The 23,920-nt window shown below is 37.4% G+C and overlaps 1 protein-coding gene and 1 long non-coding RNA gene across 4 annotated transcripts; both read left to right on the top strand.

Annotated features, from left to right (window-relative positions):
* Positions 1-10,571: 10,571 nt before the first annotated feature.
* On the top strand, positions 10,572-14,644 carry LOC132704613 (probable oxidoreductase PXDNL). Of its 3 annotated transcripts, XM_060674728.1 has the most exons (3): positions 10,572-10,914; positions 11,129-11,879; positions 12,519-14,644. In XM_060674728.1, exon 3 carries the CDS (start codon positions 12,621-12,623, stop codon positions 14,337-14,339), a length of 1,719 nt encoding a protein of 572 aa, XP_060530711.1. In that variant the 5' UTR covers positions 10,572-10,914; positions 11,129-11,879; positions 12,519-12,620; the 3' UTR covers positions 14,340-14,644. The 3 variants fall into 3 exon arrangements, with proteins under 3 accessions (XP_060530711.1, XP_060530712.1, XP_060530710.1); XM_060674729.1 differs by having other exon boundaries at positions 10,572-11,777; XM_060674727.1 differs by having other exon boundaries at positions 10,572-11,879.
* A 7,994-nt stretch (positions 14,645-22,638) lies between these two features.
* On the top strand, positions 22,639-23,667 carry LOC132704896 (uncharacterized). The gene is made up of 2 exons (XR_009619333.1): positions 22,639-23,134; positions 23,228-23,667. It is a non-coding gene; the product is annotated as an uncharacterized LOC132704896 (long non-coding RNA).
* The last annotated feature ends 253 nt before the right edge of the window (positions 23,668-23,920 follow it).

The raw sequence follows: 23,920 nt of genomic DNA, 5'->3' as shown, positions 1-23,920 counted from the left end.
CGAATTCGCTTAAAGTAAAATTTCCAAGTTGCGGCGCCATATTTACTTATTGCAAACTTCCGACAATTTTTATTGTAGCTATTAACTTGGGAATAGAATTTGCATAACTATATATTTATTAGACTTAATACGTAACCCAATTCACGCAAAGTACATTTTGCATTTATTTAAGGGCTGTCGTTTAATCCGTGTAGAAAAGTTTTGTAGCACTTCCCGTTCAAGAACTTCTATATATGCCACGCAACGCCTTTTACTTCTTTTGTCGTTTTAAATTTATTTACCGACCCAGTTTGCTGTTGCTTTTCGATTACAATCTCCACAGTCCGTCTTGATAACTTCGTCTAGGGTCTAGAATATTCCGTAAAATATATTTGCCGCTTTTGAAATATTTTTTATGCGTACGGTTGTATACAAAACAAAAATTGTCGCCACAAAGCTATGAAAGAAAAATATTAGTAAAGTAAACATCAACAATAATAACATATACAATTTACAGTTTTACGTATTTTATTTATTTTGTCATCAGTAAAATTATATAACTTTACTGGTTACTTCGGAAGTTTTAGTAAATATTGAACTTTTGTAGAAAGTTTCTCAAATTATCTGGAACATAATATATTTTGATTAGTTTCTGTAACGGCCCACATGTGGAAAAAAGAAATAAGGATGTTGAAACAATTTTTTCTGTTTTGGCCAAAAAAGCAAAAAGTAGTAGCCAATTTAATCACCACAAAAGGACTGCATGTTTACTGAGTAATAAGTAATATTGGGAAGTTATAGTATTACGAGCATTAGGTGAATTTTGTGCTATTTTAAGCTTAAAATAATATACTTGCCGACTTATTAATAGAAATTGGTTGTGAATTCTTCAAATTGGTATTATTAACCGCTCGTGGCAAGACAACTAGGGAAGTATTAAAACTAATAATAAAGTTGTGCGTTCAGGTGATTCTTAACATGTTCAACTGTTAACAATTTGTTTTAAAGGTACATTTTGAGCTATATCCTACTTCATGCTGGCATGCAAGGTGCACCAGTTGAATTTCCTTCGAAACTCACCTGTTAAAGGACTTGAGGGAACCATCCATCATATTATATAGGTTAAATGACAGAACGGATCAGTTTGACTTTGTATTGCCTACGGAAGATGTAAAATCTAAAGCTGCGGGCCATGATGATATAAATATATCATTAATACTTCTTTGCTGTCCATATATTGCCCCATACATTACGCATATAATAAATGAGTGTATCTTAAATTCGTACTTTCCGTCAACATGGAAGCGGGCACAAGTCATCCCCTTACCGAAAATAAACAATCCAAGCGAATTTAGTCACCTGCGGTCAATTAGCATATTGCCTGTTCTATTTAAAGTACTTGAAAGAATTATGAACGATCAAATGGTAAACTTTTGAAATTCTAATCATATTCTACCAGAGAAACAGTCTGGTTTTAGACCTAATCACAGTTGTGAGAGTGCCATGCTGGACATTACTGATGACATTTTTAGAGCGACTGACGATGGAAAGATAACGACTTTAATATTGTTGGATTTCAGTAAGGCATTCGATATGATAAATCATTCAATTCTCTTGGCCATTCTCCATTACGTTGGTTTCTCCGAAGGTGCTCAAAAGTTTCTGTGTTCCTTTTTGTCAGGTCGGACACAACGGGTTGTCTACAATCAGCAGCAGTTATCGTTCCTAGGTGTTCGCATGGGTGTTCCACAGGGCAGCATTTTTGGTCCCTTGTTGTTTGTTTTTACTTTTAACTTCATTGGAGCCCTCCACCAATGCAACTGTCATTTTTATGCGGATGACACTCAAATTTACTACTCATTTTTTCCTCAAGAAATAGCTACCGCGGAGGATGTGATCAATACTGATTTATCAAATTTTTTTAACATTGCAACAGATCACCTCCTAAAGCTTAACCCTAATACTCTTTGGAAATGATAATCATTTAACCTATGCAAAGTATAACATAACAATTAAACTTAATAACATAAAATTGCCACTCTCTGAGTCATGCAAAAGCTTGGGTCTCACTCTTGATTCGCAGTTGCGTTTCAGAGAACATATTACTAATAAACTAAGAGTTGCCTATGCTAATTTAAATTAATTTATGGGAATAGACATGTACTTCGTCAGGGAACTCGTAAGTTGCTGGGTGAATCACTTGTTCTGTCACAATTTAATCACTGCAGTGCTGTGTGCGGACCGTGCCTGGATGCGTCCGATCGTTACCGTGTCCAGAAGGTTCAAAACTCCTGTCTAAGGCTAATTTATGGGGTAAGGAGGAGAGATCATATCTCCCCGTAACTTGCTGCGTCGGGTTGGCTTAATATGCACCTTCGATGCAAATTACGAATGAGTTCTCTTTATTTCAACATCCTTAAAACAAAATTACCTTTTTATCTTTGCAGAAAAATTACTCTTAACATATCAATACACAATTTGAATCTGCGTGGAAGACACCGACTAGTTATACCCCGTCACCGCAAAGAATTATTTAAAAGATCATATTCCTATAATATAGCCATTTGCATTAACTCTATTACTAATGTTGATATTAATCAGTCCAACTCGACGTTTAGGAATAATTTCAAATAGCAGTTGTTACGTACGCACTAATATTAAGCTCTTCTACAAAACATGTGCCCCTTTCCTTTCCTTTCCTTCCCCCTCCATTTCTTCTCTTTTCTTTTCTTTAGAATTATGTGTATCTACGCTTGGCGCTTTCAAATAAATTCTATGAAATTTTTTATTATTATATTTTCGCTGTTAAATTGAGGCCTGGACAGTATATAGAACTTCTAGATGGCTGACCTAACAAGGCCTATTGTTTGTTATCATATGTTTAGAATATAAAATATTTTGATTAATCGAATAAACTATTTTTTCAACAATATCAACATAAAAAAAGCAAACCTGAATCTGATATTAATACAATGCACCCATTCCCAATTTCGCTTGCAATATAAACTCGAATAGAGAGTTAAAAGTAAAGTAACATCCTCTGTAGAGTCAATTACATTCATACCCCCTGTCGGATCTCCTATGCTCTTAGCGCGCTTTAACTGGAACATTTCCTTAAATTCTAATCGGACTAATTTAAGCGAGGTATAAGAAAAGGGTCAGCGTTTCAAAGAGGATTGCAGGCACGCTAAAACAAAATGTCACTCCGGCAAAGGGTTCCGGATTTAGTCCGTGCCCCCCAGGTGGAAATTACACACGGTGTAAAATGGTTTTCCGGGCTCGGCCGGTTTGCAAATTGTCATATTTTATAAAATTTATAATTATGCAACCGGCTTTACATAGCGCTGGCGTGTAAGTGAAGGGTTTTCGTGCCCTCATCTTGAGACTTTGTAGTTGGAAACGGAGTGAACATCATATTATCGGCAGATATCCTGTTGTAATTGACTATGTCGCGTCACAGTTTCGAATTACCGCGATGTCAAAGCCAATAATTAATTGATAGATCCGTTGCCAGACGCTTAGTAGATATTGCGATTGATCTAATTAAGTGTGCGTGAATTCAACTAACTCCGGGCCTTTTCCCAGTCGCTTGGTTTTAGTTAGTTTTGTAAATTGTAAAATGTTAATTAATAACAACGGAATTTGCCATAATAGGCCAAAAAATTAAAATTAAGATCGCATCTTACCCATAGATGGAACTTAAAACGGGCCCAGTAAAAGCAGTTAAAAGGAGATGAGTGTCTAGCAATAGTATATTAGGCAACAAGTTTGGTAAACGTCATTTGAGTCAAAAGTTTTGTTTTGGCACGAGTGGAGCACAGCGAAGAGCGAGTGGTTAAGAAAAGAGTGATTTAAAAAAGTGTATCAAACATCTGTACTTTTTCTACCGCCATTAGTGGGTACATTTTTGCAAAACAGGACAAACCCGTGAGTGATATCCCGAAAACGTCCGAAGTGCCTCGCAAATAACATCGTGACTCAAATGCCGTTTACCATACGTCTTGCATTATATACTGGTTGGTGCTCTTGACGAATGGATGCGAAGTGAACAGTATATATTTTCAAATAAAATGCAAATTTGAACGGAAAAAAGGCAGGCGTGTTGTTCCTCATACGTCAGTATGTAAATACATTATTCAAAAGTGGGTAAATTAACTTTCATATAAAATACCAATCAAGCAAAAGGAATAATACAAAGCAAAAATTGATTAAAAGCTGTACGCAATAAACATAGAAAATGAAAATCAAAATTCAGAAAAGCGAAAATGTAAAATAAAAAGCAAATTTTTTTTGAAAGATCTATTACATTCTTTCTATGGGAAACAACCGATAACAACACATTCGAGCAGATTTTCATTTGGAGTTGCGGAAAAATTAAAGTAAGTTTACCAAACGTGTTGCACACTATACTTTACTTTTTGACAATGACATAACTGTCAGAATTAACAAATGTCAAAATTCAAGCCGTTCGGTAAAATCTCCGAAAACATCCGATTGTTCCCAAATCCGTGCGGTAAAATCCCGGAAATGTCCGAAGTGGCTCTTACTCGTGGGAAACGAAACTGGCATGGTAAAGTGACGCTTCCCGCATGCTAGATCGGTGGGTAATTAGGTATTTTACAGACGGGAGTAGAAAAATAGTATTATTCTAGCCTGCCTTTGTTATATAGCTCGTAATATTTGGAAGTATGCCATGTTGTGAGCATGTCGGACGAAAGTATTTTGCAACCTATTGGCAAAATTGTTTTTTTGACCAAGAAAATATTGATTCGGCATTTATTAGGAGTGGTTGGAAGAAAACACCTTCCACCATGGCGCCATGGCATTAACTATGGATAGCGCGGGAGCTTGCCCATTTAACGAATTGTGGGTTGCAAATACAAAAGTGACCTTTTGTTATGGCAGTCGCGATAAATTTATAAGAGCGGTATTCGAGATTTTCCGGAATTTTGTTGCGCGCACTATCGCGCGGCGACCCCATTCTTGCCGTCCCCCTTTGTTGTTTCGCTATTCAACACGCTTCTCCAGATCCTAAGGACTTAATTATGCCACTTTTATTTTCGCTTTTTTTGTTGTTGTTGCGAGGTCGCGTTTCATTTTTATATTTAAATTAGTTTTAGCTTGGTCGTTATATACTCTATATTTATGCGCCAACTTTAAATCCCACCATTTAGGGCCGCGAGATTCTTTAATCGGGACGTATTGTTTTTAAAGTCCGCGGGGATTAGTCTGCAACGCAGTTTAGCTCCATTAGACTTAGTATGACTAACCGTTTCTAAATAGGTAAGCCTGGAGTGGGCTTGAGTGAGTTTAGAGCCGTTTTCACAGTCACAATTTCACAGAGAACCTTTAAAACTTTAGGGCATGATGATGATGGGCATTTGTCAAATTATTTATTATGTCATATGAAATTTGGATTGCTTTATGTTTTAAAATAGTCGCTTCACACTTCGTATGTTGATGGTGCCGTGCTTTAAGATCAACCTTGAAACCACTAGTTCACCTTTATCATCAGCGTCTCTCATCGTCTCATCCTATTGGTTCCGACAGCGTCTTCCCGTCCGGGGGGTCAAGTGCGGTGTACGAGTATGAGGGGGGCGGAGGGGGCAGCAGTTGTTCAATAATCTCTAAGCCTGTTGGGCCTTGGGCCTGTTTGTCTTGATTTTCAAAAAACGAAGATGAAATGGGGTCACGAAAAATGTCTCGAACTTATTAACAATTAAGAAAAATATCCTGCTTTGTGAAATCCTACGTACGGGTCATATTATAACAGAATAAAAAAGCACGACACGAAGTTTTTTGGCCGGTTTTAGAAGGGACATCGATTTAAAATGTTTCAAACCTTGTAAAAAATATAATTTTGGGAAAAAAAAAAGATTAAAACTTTCGATTTAATACTTTTTTATCTACTTAAGTGATTATAGAGATTTATACTCGTTCTTTTTAGGCAGACAAGGAATTTAAATCTGTTGGATAGAGACGAACTAATACTAGCAACGAACTCTCCGGAGGTATGCATATTTTTATTAACATTTATATTTAAATAAATAACAATAAAAAGAATTTTTTTTCGAAGAAATGATGAAGCCTGAACATTTCTCCATGATTTAATTTTTTAAAGAATTTTATGTAGGTAAACTAATACCAGTACTACATCTTACACATCTTTTCGGGTTCTAATCGCATTGGACGTACTCCCGAAAATATTTTTAACAACTCTTTTTGCACGATTGAGATGATAGTTAAATTTTCTTTGTCAAGAGGAAAGTTTCATCTGCTCTAAATAGATATGACATTTGTTTATTTACCTCAAATAGAAATTCGTCTTCAGGAAAACCTAAACTATCTTTGATGATTTTTTTTGTACAGCTCTGTATGCTTAAAACGCCGCAATTCGATATGCGGCACTGGCAACCGACACCGGTAAAAATGTGACCCTGACGCATTGGATCCGAACACCAGTACCACAGCAGGTGAAACTGAAACTGAAGAGACCGAAGAAGTTGAAAATACTAGTGACATTACTGAGCAAACTATACGGCAAAACTTAAACAGACATTAAAAAATAATTTGACAGCAGCAAAACTCTTAGAGACGACAGACATCAACAAAAACAAGTATTGCTACTCAACAAACTATTCACCAGATAAACTCTCAAAAAGAAATCGCTTTACTTTTTCAAAGAAAGCAGCGGGAAAAGAAGTTTCCAAAATTGATGATGCTTTTGACATATTAAAAAGTGCGATATCTAAACCAGAGAATTTTGTGATAGTTGCACCGATTGCAAACAAGATTAGAAAGTATTGTAAAATGGTAAAGTGTGTTGCCCAATAGCAAATCAATAATATTTTATTCCAAGGAGATATGGGTCATTTTGATGAATATAGTAGGGCAACAGCAGCCATTCACATTCCGACTGCTTCGGTTTAAACTTCTGCTAGCATTATTTCTACAAAATACGTTCCAACTCCTTCGTCGCACAAGTTCGTTTGTAAATGAAGCAAGCTATCGAGATCCTAGTTAGGAAGGTACTATTTGGAATTGGAATATTACGTTTTTGGTTAGTTTTACCAATGTAATTATTTACTAAATATAAAAATTAAATGTTACTTTTATACCTACTTTCAAAATTAAAAATGCGAATGTTTTGTGATTAATAGATTGTTTTGAAATTTTAAATAATTATTGAAAGAATCCCATGAAGCTATAAACTTTAATGCAAAAGCTAGTTGATCTTTAGCTGGTATTGCTTTTCTTAATTTTGTGTATTTTTTCTTTCTAGGTTCTACTAAATTAAGTATTACTTCAAACTCTGATGCTGCCATTCTCGCAAAATTCTGAACATGTAGATAATCTCATCTCACCTAATATATAATTTCCGCATTTAGAATTTTCTTGCCTTCTCCTTTTTATTTTTTATTTTAAAGCTAGCATAACATCTGTCGTGTTCATTATGGCAATTTGAAAAAACGCTTTACGCACCACACAGTCGGCAATAATAGATGGCCGAACCTGGAAATAGGACGAACGTGTCGAACAAACCGAACTTTTGCTCGAGGTTTACTTATTATGCTTGTTCGTACGCGGTCTGTTCGTTCTGTCCGTTCAGACCAAAAGGCTTTAATGAGTACGCACCTTTACGGCAATGCTCGGATTTCATATAACCAATGTAGGACATCGTAAACACAACAAAAAATCAAGGAGTAACTGGCCAATCTTTATTCGGTTCTAAATTTGTCTTCATTTTCAATTTTCTTTTTTCGTCAGTTTGGTAAACTTGAACGCAACGGTCATAATATTCGCTCTTGGATATTTTATTTCTTTTACTCCATTTTCTTGCTTCTCATTTATTCCGCCTCGCCTTTCACTTCCTTTCGCTAACTCGGCAGTCTCCGATAAACTGCCATCGAGGCGTCATTTTATTAAAAAATAAAGCGCTTTCAAATTCAGCGTCTAGACTAAGCTTGGAGAAGCTTAATTATGCACAGCGTTAGGCCTACCCTTGGCGAAGACGATTTTTAATTTTAAATTAGTACGCGGTTTTGCCCGTTTTAAATAAAGAGACGGTACTAGTAAAAGCGACAGTTGTGTCTACTTATTTGGAACGAAGCTATCCGTTACCTCGATTGATCCATAAAAATTTCAACCTTCTGGGAGTAACGTAGATATTTAAAAAAAATCAAAATTATAAATTATTGGGAAAAATCACGTCCAAGTGCTCACGAAAATTTTGGACTGAAGTCTATATTAACCGATTCATCTGAAGTTTGGCACGAAGATAGAGGGTCGGGAAGATATTAAAAAAATATAGATGGATATCAATGAGGTCCCTAAGTAGATACTATAATGTCCACCCCAGCCCTAAATTTTCATTTAATATTTTCGATTTATTAATTTCATATTTATAATGTTTTTCCTCAAAAATTTCAGACTTTTAATTTTTTAAAATATTTGGGTTTCTTCAAGTAGATTGAAATTTTTATCGAAGATGGAGGTCAATGAGGTCTATCGGCAGATACCATAAAGTTCTGCCCAGGCCCTTCCGTTTAAATATAATTAATTACTTCTAATAAATTTACAGCGCCACACAAAAACCGTTCCCGGCGGCAAATGGTATAATTTGTGTGAATATCTTTGGTATCATTGGATAGAGGAAAGACCAAAGTATTTAAATTAAGAATTTCAATTTGTCAAAAGTATTATATAACGTTCAATATTGATAATTGATTTTTAAACTGTTTTTTCCATTTAAAATGAGATTTTAAGATTATTTCTCAATATTTATTGATCGAAGAAGGTTGACATTCTTCTGGAAGATGGAGGTCAATGAGGTCTTCTCGCCAATACCATAAAGTCCCATCGGGCCCGCTCCATTTAATTTTAATTAAGCATTTTTTAAAAATTTGCAGCGTCCCACAAAAACCGTTCCCGACGGCAAACGGTACAACTTGGATAAGACTTTTTGGTATTGTCAGATAGAGAAAGGAACAAAGTATATAACGTTGAAAGTTTAAAATTCTCAAAGTTATAAATAAGCGAGATATAACACTTTCAATATTAACCATCCATTTTCGGGCCGATTTTTTAGCCCACAGTGGGATTTCGTAAACAAAATCAAAACTCCCCTTGAAACCGAGGTGGTTGAACCCTAGAACCTGATGCCGGAGGATGAGAGGGATTCTGAGGGACGAAGTACGACTCAAGGGAAAGTGGCTAAACAATAACCGGAGGATTAGTTTGGCGTATGTTTAATCGAAGTCTTGACGACCCTGGGAAAAGTTAAACAACTCTGCTGAAGGAAAAGCGGGGTTTCTCGCGATCCCCTCACCCTACCTACGTCGAAGTTTCGGAAAACTTTTCTTGTAACGATTTGCTTCGGAAACATTTTTGTTTAATGAATTATTTAATTAGTAATTATAATCATTAATATATTTGATGTCTTAGACAACATCAACCAACTTCGTTTATTTAAATTTTGATTAAAAATCCATACTTTTCGGCGCTGTCGACCTATTTAATAAAATTACCGTTGACCTTGTATCTCCCCCCCATATATATATATATATATATATATATATATATATATATATATATATATATATATATATATATATATATATATATATATATATATATATATATATATATATATATATATATATATATATATATATATAAGGAATTTACGTTATTGATCCTTTGAAGCAGGTTTATGGCTTACATAGTCCATTTGTTAGTATATTGTAAAAGTTCAAAAAACAGATATATGGATCGTTTCCTATCCATAGATAAAATGGATATTATCTAATATAAAAATAATAATAAAATAAATATTATTAAAATGAATATTATCTATTATTATTTTCCAATTATAAGGATAATAGTATATTATACAACAAGTGCGGTAAACGGCGTTTGACTTAAAAAGTTTACCGAACGTGTTGCATACTATACTTTTTCTACGACAGTTAGTTTTTGGGTACATTTTCGCAAAACAACATGACATGAAAACATTCACTGACCGACGTCAGAATTGACAAACTTCAAAATTCAAGCTGTGTGAAAAGTGACTCGGATCCGTGGGAAACGAAACTAACACATTAACCACTTGATCTGAAAGCAATAATAAATAATCTTGACAAATTAAAAAATGCTGTTGTGATAAATGCTAAATCATTTCATAAAGATTTCGAAAAATTTCTGCTAAGAAATGAATTCTTGCCTCAAGCGTTTCGTCCTTTTAATTTAGGTAAGACATGGTCTTAGGTTTTTGTTTAGTTTCGGTTCAAAGTACAACTTTTTTGTCTTAAGTGCAAATCTTTGATCTTCCTTGTTTCAGAAAGATGTTATGAAAGGCAAGCTCCATATTTAACAGAAAATACAACAAAATTTATCTAATTCTTACAAAAAGAAAAAGTGTTCTAGCCGAATAACGCCAAAGCAGAGATTCTTTTAAGACATAAGAAGACTTTCTGACCCGAATCTTTGGTATTGTAACATATTTAACATAATCTTTTTTTGCTCCAGGTTTTTTGTTAATATAAATTTAAACAATAATAATTAACTGATGATTAAATTTAAATAATTAAAATAATAACATGTTTTCAATAACTTGCTAAATTCTGCATGATTCCGTGAAACTCACTGCAGACACAGTGAATACAGTGAACACAGTGAACGCAGTTGTTTTCAGTGCAGAGTTGATATGGAAACGCGACATTGCGCACACACGACTTTTTTGTGTTTTTAATGTCGTCCTAAAGTGTTTGTTTTGCTTTACATTTCGACGACATGCATCGGAATCATGCGTAGCGCATGTAGCTTGAGACAATATCGGAAAAAGTGCCTTAAGTGCAGTCAAGATGAAAGCTATGAAAATTTATGAATATTATCTCATTTGACAAGGTTCAAACTAAATTAACATCCTTAATCGAGGTAAATCAACATCCTATAATTAGTAGTTATTTTTATCTGCATGTTATGGGCATGGTCGTTTATATTACTACATTATATTAAATTGTGTAAAACGGTGTACACCGTAGAACCGGCTAAAACAAGTACGTACAAAAAATGATTTCCTTTCAAAAGGCCAAAGAAACATTTAGGTGGCGCCTTCTATACGTCAGAGTCATACCTAATTTGATTTTAGTGTACTGAATATTCTGTATAAAAATGGTTGCCAGTCGGTGGTCAAGGGGCGATCTGCGAAAACTATTGCGGTAGACGTCTAGACGAGTTGTTCGAAGAGTGACGACGACGGCCACGAGCCCCAGTTCCCCCTACCAGGCGAGCGTCGCGCATCCAAAAATGCCAAAACTACCCGGTGATTAATTACTAACCGAAAATCAATTGTTATAAATCTATAGAAAATGCGTATAATAATCGACGTCGGGACGCTATAGAGAAGCAGCAGGTTCTTGCTGCATAGGGTAGGGCGGCGCATCTCGACGCCGACGCAACAAATACGGGGGAGAACGCGACCCACAAAACCTGCGGACGAACATCATAGTGCGGCTAACCTACGTGTCGAGCGCTGCGAATCGCTGCGTCGCGACGCCAGTCTATTCTTAGATCGGGACTCGGAAATAAACAAACTGAACGCGCGAGACTAACGACCCGATTTCTATACATTCGCCGCATAGAAATTGGTACGAAATACTCCCTTCGAAAGGTGACTCCCTTAATGTGACAGTGTGTACCAGGTGTGATTTGATGGATGTACAGTGAAGTGACTGTAGAGTTACCACGTGGATCGCGACAATATCGTTTGACAATCACCGAATTGGCCAGCAGTGTTGGTTGGTACTTGTCATTATGTTGGCGACGCAGTGAAATACCGTTTCTTGCACTACTAATCAAACCATCCATAATCAATGCGTTCCTCGGAAAGTCTCACCTAGGTTAGTGTCTCCTTTTACCTGCTTTAGCAGCTTACTAGTACCTGAAGTACCTAGCATTACTGTCAGAGTCACAATGGAATATTTGCTAACCATAGTCCGCCGAAAAGACTTCGCAAATTATTACCTGATTGAATTATTTGTGCTACCACAGTTTTTTTGCCTGGACAGTACCCGTTGTCCCCTTGTGCTAGTCCCTAAGAGTGCTTAGTTCCAACATTCAACACAGGTCTTTGCCTGTACTATACTTAAGAAAAAAATCGCGCCTAGATCACTTCTGAATCCTAGCCACTTCTCTCCAAAAAAGAAGGAACCAGTTAACCCGGAAACGTGGGAAGCATCTCCCTTGGGACCTAATTTAAAAAATATATCATTATTATGCCACTTACGGAAAGAGGAAGCGTACAAACGGAAGGTTAAAATGATTTTGCCCAATTTAAATTTTAATGAGTTGCTCAAAATTTTGGAATTTAAATGTTGCATATTCGACGGCAAAAAAACATCTCGATTAAATTTAATTTGTCATTGCCGATTTGTTTAACTTGACGGTGTTTGTAGCTCAATTAGTAGCAGCGTAGTTTGTTAGCTTCCGACTTGAAATCACTTAATCGGCAGTTTTTTTTTTTGGTTATTTTTCTCCAGTTGCCAAACAAAATTTTCGGACCCCCTGGTTACCAGATTGTGATCCTGCGGTGGGTTAAGATGTCGAAGGATATAGCCTTGGAGCCAATATGATCGCGGGACATGGCAACAGCGTTTGTGTTTCTGCTGACCATCTCGCTAGCCTTAGCGGCACCCGACTGGACGGACTGCCCCAACCCCTGCCGCTGCAAGTGGAGTTCCGGGAAAAAAACGGCCTACTGCCAGAAACAAGGGCTAATCGCAGTGCCTACCAACCTCGACGAGGGCATGCAGGTCCTGGATCTCTCCGGCAACTCCCTCTCTTCGCTCCCCACTGCGGTGTTTCAGTCTGCGGGTCTAATTCATCTACAACGTATTTACCTATCCCACTCCGGTATATACGAAATCGACAAAGATGCCTTCAAGGACCTTATTATTCTGGTGGAAGTCGATTTGTCCAACAACGAAATCTCGAGTCTACATCCCCGGACGTTTTACGGCAACGAGCGGCTGCGGGTGCTCTATTTGAACGGCAACCCCTTGGGAAAGCTCGTTAGAGCTCAGTTCCCGCCGCTGCCGTACTTGAGAACTTTGGAGTTGGAAAGTTGTCGCCTGCAAGTCGTAGACCAGGACGCGTTCGTGAACGTCGTGGAGTTGGAAACGTTAAACCTGCGTTACAACCTCCTGACCAATTTATCCGAGACTTCGTTCATGAATTTCGCTCACTTGAAGACGCTTCTGCTGGAAGGTAACCCGTGGAGGTGCGACTGCGAGCTGAGAGTCTTCCGGGATTGGTTTCTGGCGAGCAAGTTGACGTCGGCGTCGCTCACTTGCGCGGAACCTGATCTACTACGCGGTCGACGGTGGAAAGACGTCAACTCCCAAGAGTTCGCTTGTGCTCCGCAAGTGTTCGCTTATCCTCAGCGAGAGGTTCAAGCGGAAGCCGGTGGTAACGTAAGTTTCGGTTGTCACGTTCTGGGGGATCCTGAACCACAAGTGTTTTGGCTCTACGAAAGCTACCCCATCAATCACACGTGGTTGATCATCGAAGCCGAAGAAGGACTGCTAGATAAGTGGTCGAACATAAGCATATACAACGTCAGCGAGATCGACGGCGGGTTGTACACGTGCGTCGCGAGGAATGTTCTCGACGTTTCGTCGGTTAATGTGACATTAGTGTTGCCGGAAGTCGTGACCGCGACCACGTTAAGCAAAACTGACTCTAAGGCGGTATGGTGGGGCGTTATGATAACGAGTGCCGTGCTAGTGCTATCGACTGTGATAACAATCACGACAGTGTGTTGCGTACGTAGGAATAACCGTGCGCGGAGGCGGAACATGCAGGAGAGCGTCAGTTTCACGGACCAAGAAAAGAAACTGCTCGACGTCAGCATAGCCACAACTACGGATAGGGGAACGGGTAGTACCGAAGCGATCGGTCCTGATTTGGAGATCGTCGAGCCACCCGTACATATCACCATAGAACGCGACCCATTGCCTATGGTCGTGTTTCCACCTCCGCCAGAGTTTTCGACCAGTGCTCTCCCTGCAGGGGCGTATGGGAATATTTTCATTTCGGTGTCGGTGAGTAGGGATCCTGGAACGGTCGATGTGTCCAGGTGTCCGGATTTGTTAGACTTGCCGCACAGGTCTAAACCGGTTTACCACGGAATGGCGACCCTTCCGAGACGTCCCTGCGCAACTCCCCACTATGACAATATGGGTCCTCGCGTGACAGCCGGTGGTAGTTCGACATTGTCATTGCCCGACGCGACCGCCGACCTTCAACCACCCCAGCAGACCCTATGCGTTCCTCTCACTCCCGAGTTTGTCTCTCTCTAACCTCCTCGCGGTTAATCTTCAATTAGTGCCTTTGCTCACATCAATATTTCGATTGTGTTTTAAAAGTATGCCCGGTGTATTCATTTCGTTTTGGATATACGTTTTGCGTGACTCCTCGTGATGTTTCGGTGTTTTTCGATTCCAAATCAGACGTACTTTTAACCAGTTAAATATGTATAGCGTAATGTATTTAATTCGTCTCTAAAATAACTCAGTGTCAACCTACCAAAAACCCATTGGACGAGAGTAAGACTTTTAAAACTTTTGTTCGTTTTTTAAATTTTAATGTACATTGTTAAATCTGTTAGGCAAATAAATTAACATTTGTAACAAAACAGGTGTTTGCATTGTCATCGGCGACATCGACGACTTACATGCATGCGTTCGGAATTTGTTGCAGAAAAAAATGTTAAAGATACAGATAAAATATATTTTTGATTAATTTTCAATACCTAATTGTTTGGTTAGAAGTTTCACTTGACCTACAGACGACATTTTTGTAATAACAAAAAAAAACTCCCGCTTCACTTATAATTATCGCTGAATGAAATTATCAACTTGGGCGAATTTCAAAACAACCCATCGCATTTCCAAGGTGAAGGCTTCGTGGGATAGAATGTCTGATTGACACGTGAGGGTGGCTTTCGGACTATTAAGCGTTATCCGTAGTTTCGAAAATAAAGGGGTTCATCGATGTGGGTCGCGGCAAAAGTAACGCAAAAACAGCCCGAAACCTTTGAATATCTTGTAGCCTTTACTGCTAGATTTTCTCCAACGTACCTTCGTATTTATTGAGAGGTGCAGTGCACCGATAACCGCAGCGAATTCTGAAGTGTACGCAGCTATCCGGCTTCAGGGTATTAGTTTCCTTTAATGAGACTTAACGACTTGGAGAGTCTTAGTTGCATTAATCGATATAACTTTTGTACTGGTAAAGATGAACTTATGAATGAAAATGAACAAAACTATGCTAACAATTAACGACGTTGTTGTGTATGATATTTTCATTTAATTAAATCTATATCAAAATCTAAATCGCTTGCACTCTTGCATTTTCAACTAGCAACTTCCTGGGTAATTAGTTCGTCAGAATAAAAATGATTTGGCACATTTAGCTCTTTCCAGCTTTAATGAACCTAAGGAAGATTATATCTAAGATTACAGCGTCTAGTGAAAATATATAGTTGATCGTTGATATGATCTATTGTGATTAAACTAACTCGTTAATTGTAAGTTGATTTAGAAACTGGAACGGAAAAAATATTATTAATTTAGCAATCTGGGTTTGCTATGCTGTACCAAATGTACGTTTAATATAATCCATTTCTTGTGAGCACTTTGCTAAGCAGAGTGCCCCGGGGGTTCTCAGAACATATATTATCTGTAATTTTAGGTCCATCAATAATGAAAAAATCTTGAGAAACTTACTTAGTGAAAAACTCACATTACATTCCAGTTCAAATACGTCATTCTGTAAAGGCCAAGTCCTTGAGTATGGCTTATCCATATAGCTACTAGATATACAGAGGTATTGTCTATGCTAATCCAATATGGGCATGCTCGGGCCATTTCATAACTTGCTTTAAAACAGATTGAAAATACGTTTTTTTTATTTTTGCGACGTTTCTTCTTTTTCCTTTTTTTTTCAAATTGGTGGAAACCTTAACTGTTATAACCGGGTGGCTTTCAAAAATACTTTTGTCCGGAATTGGTTATATCCGTATTAGTCATCTGAGGAAACTTCTGAACCCCGCATGTCGGATCCAATTTTGGAGTTATCGATTGTTTACCGGACCCTTTATCTTGTTTAGGGAACTGTTTTATTACGGTAGTCGGGCCTTAACGAGATGAAGAAGACGCCTGAACGTAAAAGAACCCTATCGATTTGGGGCCCGAGACCCTTAGAAGTATTTGTTTACGTTTTACCAAATTACGTGCTTTCGCTGTCGATTACGGCAGTTAAGATATTACGCTAATGTGCCCCATTTGAAACGAAATTGGTTCAATAATGATTCGCGCCTAAAACGACTAAATCATCCTGGCGACGATAACGACAACGTCGTGACTACGCAGTGGTAAAATGACGGAGACAAATAGCGATGTTGCCTGCTTCGTAATTGTGCTTTTTTAAATTATCGCCAAGGGGTCGTGTTCAAAGCGGTTTCTTATGAGTTTCTTAAACAAAAATAATTGAAAAAATCGTTATAAGTAAATGCACTGTTAAATCATTGATAGCGGGGGTTCTGAAATCAGTTCTGAGCATGCGCAGTAAATAAACGTACAGATTCGAAATAAAAATTAGCAGTGCGAGTTTTTATGTAATATTTAAGATTATTAAGAGGGGCCGATGGTGGCGCGATAGGTAAGGCGTTAGAACTGATATTAAAAATTAAATGGCCTATTAAAGAACTGAGAGAGATATTGTTATCAAATTTTGGTTGCGGTGTAAGAGTTCGGGTTCTACATTTTAAAAATATACTTGCTGCCACACCACACACACACTTTAAAACAAATTTTAAATGCAGATTATCTTGTTTTTCTCTTTCGCAGAAAATTACTAAAAAAATTGTCGATAAAACATGCGTTACAAATAAATATATCCTATTTTAATAAAATAACCTATTTAACATAAATTAAATAAAAAATAGAATATATTATTAGTTCAATGCGACAATTTGTCAATTTTTCATTATAATCCAAATATTTTTCATTGGAACTCACCAATGACATTGTAAAAAAAAAAGCTGCCGTCAAAATGGCATAAAAAAATACATTGAGTCTTTTTACAATGACTAAAATAATGCAACTGAAAAGTGGTATGCCTTAGTGAATATAATAAACTGATATAATACGTCATTCCTTAGGGTTGACAGCACTAGATACCATGCTGTAGAATCTAAAAAAAAAACCGCTAATAACAAAACATTTTGTATGTTGCATGTGCATTACAATTTATTGTAGAATACATCATAGGTATTTTACCATTCGGTGATCCAGAGAGATTTTGACTTTCACTACCCCAAAGAGTGCAAATACTCAACAAACTTTCTAATAATAATAACTAAGCATTTGCTAATTGTATTTATAAACTTGAAGACTCTTTTGAGAGCTTATATTATTTGAGAAATACTTCGTCCGCTATAAAACAGACGTCCCATCTTTTACTATGAGCATAATGGTAGTTATAAAATACCATTCTTTGAAATTAAATAACAGTACTGTTAATTTCCACGTAAGCAGGTAAATGACAACTCACTGTTCTGGGAAATATCGTCTATGGAATGTTCAAGATGTGTCGTCCAGTCTAAGCGCATCGTAAATTTAACGCATCCATCATGATCATCGGCTATTTCGAGCATTGCTTTGAAGTATCCGGTTGCAAAGTGGAAAGTGGTCAAATTCGAGGCTTAGTTTGGGGACACTATCGGCGAGTGGTATCGACCCTTTGCGGTTTGACGCGATTGTTAGGCGCTGGGGTTGCGGATTTTGAAGCGTTTTGTACGTCCGTAGGTAGCAAAACGCAACGTCACAAATGAATCGATTTTGCAGGAAATGAGTTTAGACACAGTATAGAGAGTGGATCACTTTGAGATCTGGAGATATTAAATGAAGGTAATTTTTATAATTTGGGAATGATACAAAAGGAAATCTGTCAAATTGACGAACTATCAGCAGTCATATTGATTGTTGAACTCGGCGAGGTCTCTCCGGAAAAACCGTTTGGAAATAGTTGGAATTGTTATCCCCGGGTAGTTAACTGGCTTGTGATATGCTAAATCGGCTTCCAGAGGGCTCCTATAGCTTGTTGGCGGAGGCTGAAATCGTTGAAGCCTCGATTCGGCCTCATCAATTTCCCTGCCGTACCCGACAAGTTCGCCAAGCGATGAGGTCTTCAAAGTACTACTCTGGATGATCGGTAGTAGATTTCTGCGAATTAATTGGAGCCCCGTTTCTTCGGAGGGCTAATCACTGAATTTTCGAAAAAGATTTAGTATAGCCCCAAGATTTCTAAGTACGCCTTGTGTTCTACGTATAATCTCGCCCCATAGGCTGTGTTCTTAATCATGTGATTGGAAATCTCTCTTAAGTTGTGAGGTCAGATCACCCCAGCTGATGAAATGCTTAGCCCGGTACCAGAGTAAGGCTTCCTTTGTAAAAAATTCATCTGCTGAATATAAGAATCTCTTTTTGTATACGCCTCTTGATAAACGTGTGGTTCTTCTACTGTCTCTAAAAATCCATTTAGACGGCCGCCACCGGCCTACTCCATGAGGGGGTAGCTTCAAAGTGTCTCTGGGTATTGGAAACGTGACCTCGCAGCGGTGACAACTGAAGATTGGCTAGGTTCCTAGCAAAGTCTACACCGAAATCAAAGTTTTGAAGATATTCCTCTCTTACAGTTGAATTCGCCTTGGCAATTGGAAGACAATCTGGATTAAATAGTACCTGAGTTTGTTGTCTCACAGGTATTGATAGGTAGGTATTACCTATTGAATTGAAATTGGTAATACCAATATTGTTACCTATACTGTTTGAAAATTGGAATAGTATATTACGCAACAAGGGCGGTAAACATTTACTAAACACTCGCTCCGCTCGTGTAAAATAAACTCGTGAGTTAAAAAATTTACCGAGCGTGTTGCATACTATACTTTTTCTGGGTACATTTTCGCAAAACAAGAATATATTCACTGACATGACCGTCAGAATTGACAGACGTCAAAATTCAAAGCGTGGAATATATCTCCGAAAAATCCGACGTGGAAAAGTGACGCTTCCAGCACTCTAGATCGGTGTGTATTGATGTATTTTACAGACGGGAATAGATTAATTTTTTTTTAAATCCATCTTATCTCAATTTTGGTTATTTATTTTCGGCAATTAATTTGCGCGAAATGTACAGGCCACCGTCTGTCGTCCATGCAGCCTTCTCGTGTTCCATGACATAACAGACGGGTGAAAGAGACGCGAATCGGAGATATTTTACTTCGTCGGGGCGGCGGCGGCGGCGGTGTGAGAAATATTTTGAAAAGCGAATGAGAACATTAATCATTATTTATGATGCCGAGCGTTTTTCCCCCGAGAAGGGGATTTACCAAAGGGCGACGAGGGCGGTTGTGGGGGCGGTTTAAGTATTCCTAGTTTCAGGTATATATGCGAGGATTACCCGCGCTTAATTATTTGAAATACAGCCGCCGCGAACCCGAGAGAGTAATTTTTCAGGATAATTATCGTATAACGCCCGACGGTAACTAACCGTCACATTTTCCGTACTCCCGAAGTATGATAAACAAAGATAAGGTTTCTTGCCATGATTAAGCGTGATTTTGAAATATGAAGTGGTGAATAAAATATTGTTTCCTCGCAAATAAAAAAAATATCTTCCTGCATTTCGTTTATTTTAGTTTTCGGAATATGCCGTGTCAAAAATTCAAACTCGACAGGTTTTTTTTTGAATTTTTTTAGAATGAAAAACAAACTCTTATGTTAATTCTACTCGGTGACTAAAATATATAGAAAAAGGAGCGTAAGAAAATCGCCATCTGACAGATTAAAAAAAAGTTTTTCAAGTTCACAGCAGTGATATGGCATTTTAATTTTTAAAAGAATTTAGTGATCAACGGGTGATCCTTTATAAATAAATACTCTCTCTAAAATTTTTAGTTAACATTTTAGAAAAAAAGTTGTGCTGTTTAATCTGTAGATTTAATATTACATATTTACATGCAAAGTGTACCAGAAAAAGCACAGCAATTTATATTTTTTAAATTGGAAGCCCTGTAGATTATTTCATGAAAGGAAAAGGTTCTTTTTCACTTCTAATAGTATATTTTGCAACAAATTTGGTCACTAAAAGGTGTTTAATAGTATAGTTTTTCAACGAGTATTAGTTTTGTCATACATTATTGCAAAACAACACGAATACATTCACTGAGTGAAAATTGACAAACGTTAAAATTCAAAGCGCGGGAAATATTTCCGAAAACATCCGATTGCTCCCAAATCCATGGGTGATATCCCAGAAATGTGAGAAAAATTCGCTCGCAGCCGTTTGTATCATTGAGTATTTTAGAGTAGTGGAGTATATTAAAGCCAGAATTAGCCAAAAATAAAATAGTTACTTAGTTGGCCATGCATCATCATGCCGTCACTACAACAGTTGACAGTTGTGTTTTTTTTTTTCGAATATTCTTTATACATTTGTTAATATCGAGTAGAGACTAGAGAAAAACTAGGCATTGCTTTTTAAATCCCCACGAAGAATTAAATATCTTTTTATATTACTTAGGTAGGAAACAACTTGCTTAGCCATATAGTTTATAATTAAAGCTAAGATAATATTTTGATTTTTTTATCATTTGGAAACATTATTCTTTGCATTGTATTCTATTAGCTTTGTAGCTTTTGTGTGGGATATAAAATTATTTGTCACCCCTATGGTTGTTACCATCAAATTAAGTAAGCCCCCGAGGCAAAAAACTAATAAAAATTTTTAATGAAATGAAATATGTTTTATTTCCTTTTTGAAAAATCACTTCAAGAGAACAATTATTGCGATTTAGTAATAATGAAGTGTCCAAATTGCTATGTTTTGTTTAGTTGGTATGTAGTGGTAAGTAGAAGAACAATAAATGACAATTAATAGGAGAAATAGTTAGAATCAGGGGAATTTACAGTGAGATTAGAGGGATTTCTACTGAGATTCGCGGCTGAAGGCTTTAAAATTCTCGAAGCCGGGAGCGTTATCGGTCAGACCGCGTCTCTCGTTTGGGAGTTTTTTAAGTAAACTCCGACAATAATAGAAAATCCGTTTTAACTATAACAACGTAACGTAAGAGTTGGGCTTAATATTTCTCTAAGACAAAAACCCGCTGGGGCAGCTCGCGATGCATTTGTTGCCCGGGAAAACTTTTGTTAAAATCGAAATTTTCTTGCTTTAAAATTAATGAAAATCTGGAGAGAAGGAGAATTGCCATTGTTCATGGTGAACTTTAAATGCTTTTAAAAGCTTATACAGACGCCGTCCAAACTTGACCATTAATAATTTTAACTGCATTAAAATTTGATCGATAACGGGCAAATTACAATTAAAATGAAAGTTCGCATTTTTTACCAGAACCGACCAAAATAATAATAATAATAATAATAATAATAATAATAATAGTAATAATAATAATAATAATAATACTAATAATACTAATACTAATACTAATAATAATAATAATAATAATAATAATAATATGTCTTTATTCATGTTGACAGAATATTTACAAAAACTTATAAAGTAGGTGGCGGTATTCAACAGAGTTACTCATACAACCACCAGATTAACCAAATAACATATAAAATATCCAAAACACAGACTAAGAGAATAACAAGATAACCAAAGTATATCATTATAACGAGAGTAATGTACGATTGTCACAGATTACTGTAGTATAAGATTACTCATGTTTAATAGAACGGTAGAAAGTAAATAACCTTTCATTGAAAATTGAGATCGGGGGGTACATCTGACACTGGAAGGTAATTTATTAAAACATTTTGAGGCCTGGTACGTGAAAGAACATTGAAATAAGGTTGTACGATGCTTAGGTACCCTAAGGAGTTCACGACTACGAGTTAGCCTGTTATGGGTATGGACACCTCTAACCAACTTATCATATGAATAGATAGGTTCACGATGGAGTAGAATTTTATATAAAAAACGGCAAAAGTTAATTTCAAACCTTTCTTGCATAGTAAACCATCCCGAGTTAATGAAACTTTGAGTGATATGATCGAATTTCCGCAAACCATTTGCAAACCTCAGACAGGCTGTGACGGTTTCATATTTCAATGGTAAAATTTAGCATTTTTAAAGTACCAGTGCTGGCACATTTGCTAAGTAACAGGTTTATTTTATTAGTACCTTGTAGAATTAATTGTACTGTCCATTTCCTTCACCTTTTGCTGTTTGGCGAGTGCTTCTTAACCATTAAAATTCTTGTTTATTAGGTTTGAACACATGTTCTTTTGTAGACTCGGTTCCTTTAGTTTCGGACTTGTACTCCCCGGCCGATTGTGTTGCCGAACCATAAAAATTTTATGCTGCAACGGCTGTGTGCGTGGCCCCTTGTTCGCTTGGTTTTCTCTTAAGTGACACCGGTTTACTGAGAGATACTAATGCAAAAAAACAGAGTATTAGTTGCGCATTAGAAGGAGTCATAACCATTACCATCTGTCACTCTATGAGACTAGGGACCGCATTTGCTTTTCATTGCTTCGGTATTCCTTGGCGAGCCTAGTAAACATTGTTTTATTTCTTAACCTATTCTTCCTCGATTTTCTGTGACTGGCCGTCCGGTCGCCACCATAGATAGCGTTCGGGTAATTCGATCTCGTTGACGCAACCTCGATTCTTTGGCACGGGCCATACGGCCATCACCACAGATATAGTTCGGTTGTTCTTTCTACTGGCGGCGTACCGTCGACTAGGTTGGCAAGAGTGGCGTTTTCCCTCTAATTTTTTGTGCCCGTTTAGCCTTTTAATAAAACTGGTTGTCTGAATCGTCCGGCATTTTGTACGCTAGCTTTTGAAGCTTGGGGTTGTGGCAGGTTTTCTTTTGTGTGACCGATTTCTTTTTGAGCCGGTAGTGCTACCCCAATAAGAGGGGGATATGTGAATTGGTCACTAATTTATGATTTCCCATACTTTTGGATCTATTTGGAGTTTGGAATGGGAATCTTCCTCAACGAGGGATTTTGAAAAGAATTGTCATTGCCCCATATTTCCAGAAAACCCTCGAATCGAGGTAAGTTACCTTTTGGAACCATTTCGCCACCTAATCAGTGTTCCTCAATTTATGCCGATTTTATTTTAGGGTTTTTTTTTTTTTTTTAATTAGTATTGTACGTATTGTTGCTCCGTTTCCCGCAAACCTTCCACGTGGTTTCTTCTTTCACCGGAATACCAGACCAGACTTGGTGTCTTGCAGTGTATGCTGTCTCTTGGGTACATGTTTAGTTGTGGAGTTTCCCCTATCGAGCAGCCGGCTTTCCGGACGGACTTTGCTGGGTTAACTGAGACTGCCCACCTGCGGCTGTCTCATTGAGCCACCATTCCATCTTGGCTTGGTTCCCGGGATAGTGACAGACAGCTGTGTAACGTTCGGGACATCTTGAGGTTTGGGTAGCTTAAGTGGCCTGTTCTCTTCAAGAACGGTTTGCGGAACTTATAGCCTTAAATTATAGTGTCTTACATTCTTTTGCACCGCCAAAACTTGAAGGTGAGATTTGACACTCACACCTACCACCAGGTTGAAGGAAATAAATTATTGTTCGTGATTCACTTGTTTATTTCCTTTACGGGTTGGAACCTCGGGTTGATAAGTCTACCTTTTTCGAATCACGTGGCGCCTACCTACCACCTTCCGGGACTGACCGAGGTGCCCTTCGCCGCCTTCCAACCTGGCTTTGGTTTAGTATATATATTTTTTTTCTTTTCTACTTTATTAATTTTTCTCGGTTGTTAATGAGCTAGCCTAGGCATTGTCTTACCTCACTATTAAATTACGAATTTAATTAATTAATGCGTTTCT

This window comes from Cylas formicarius, unplaced genomic scaffold (genome assembly GCF_029955315.1).
Source record: "Cylas formicarius isolate icCylForm1 unplaced genomic scaffold, icCylForm1.1 PGA_scaffold_7__23_contigs__length_41026272, whole genome shotgun sequence".
In the NCBI taxonomy this organism is placed as follows: domain Eukaryota; kingdom Metazoa; phylum Arthropoda; class Insecta; order Coleoptera; family Brentidae; genus Cylas; species Cylas formicarius.
Note: the sequence above shows the minus strand (reverse complement) of the source record. Positions and strands in the feature narration are given on the sequence as shown.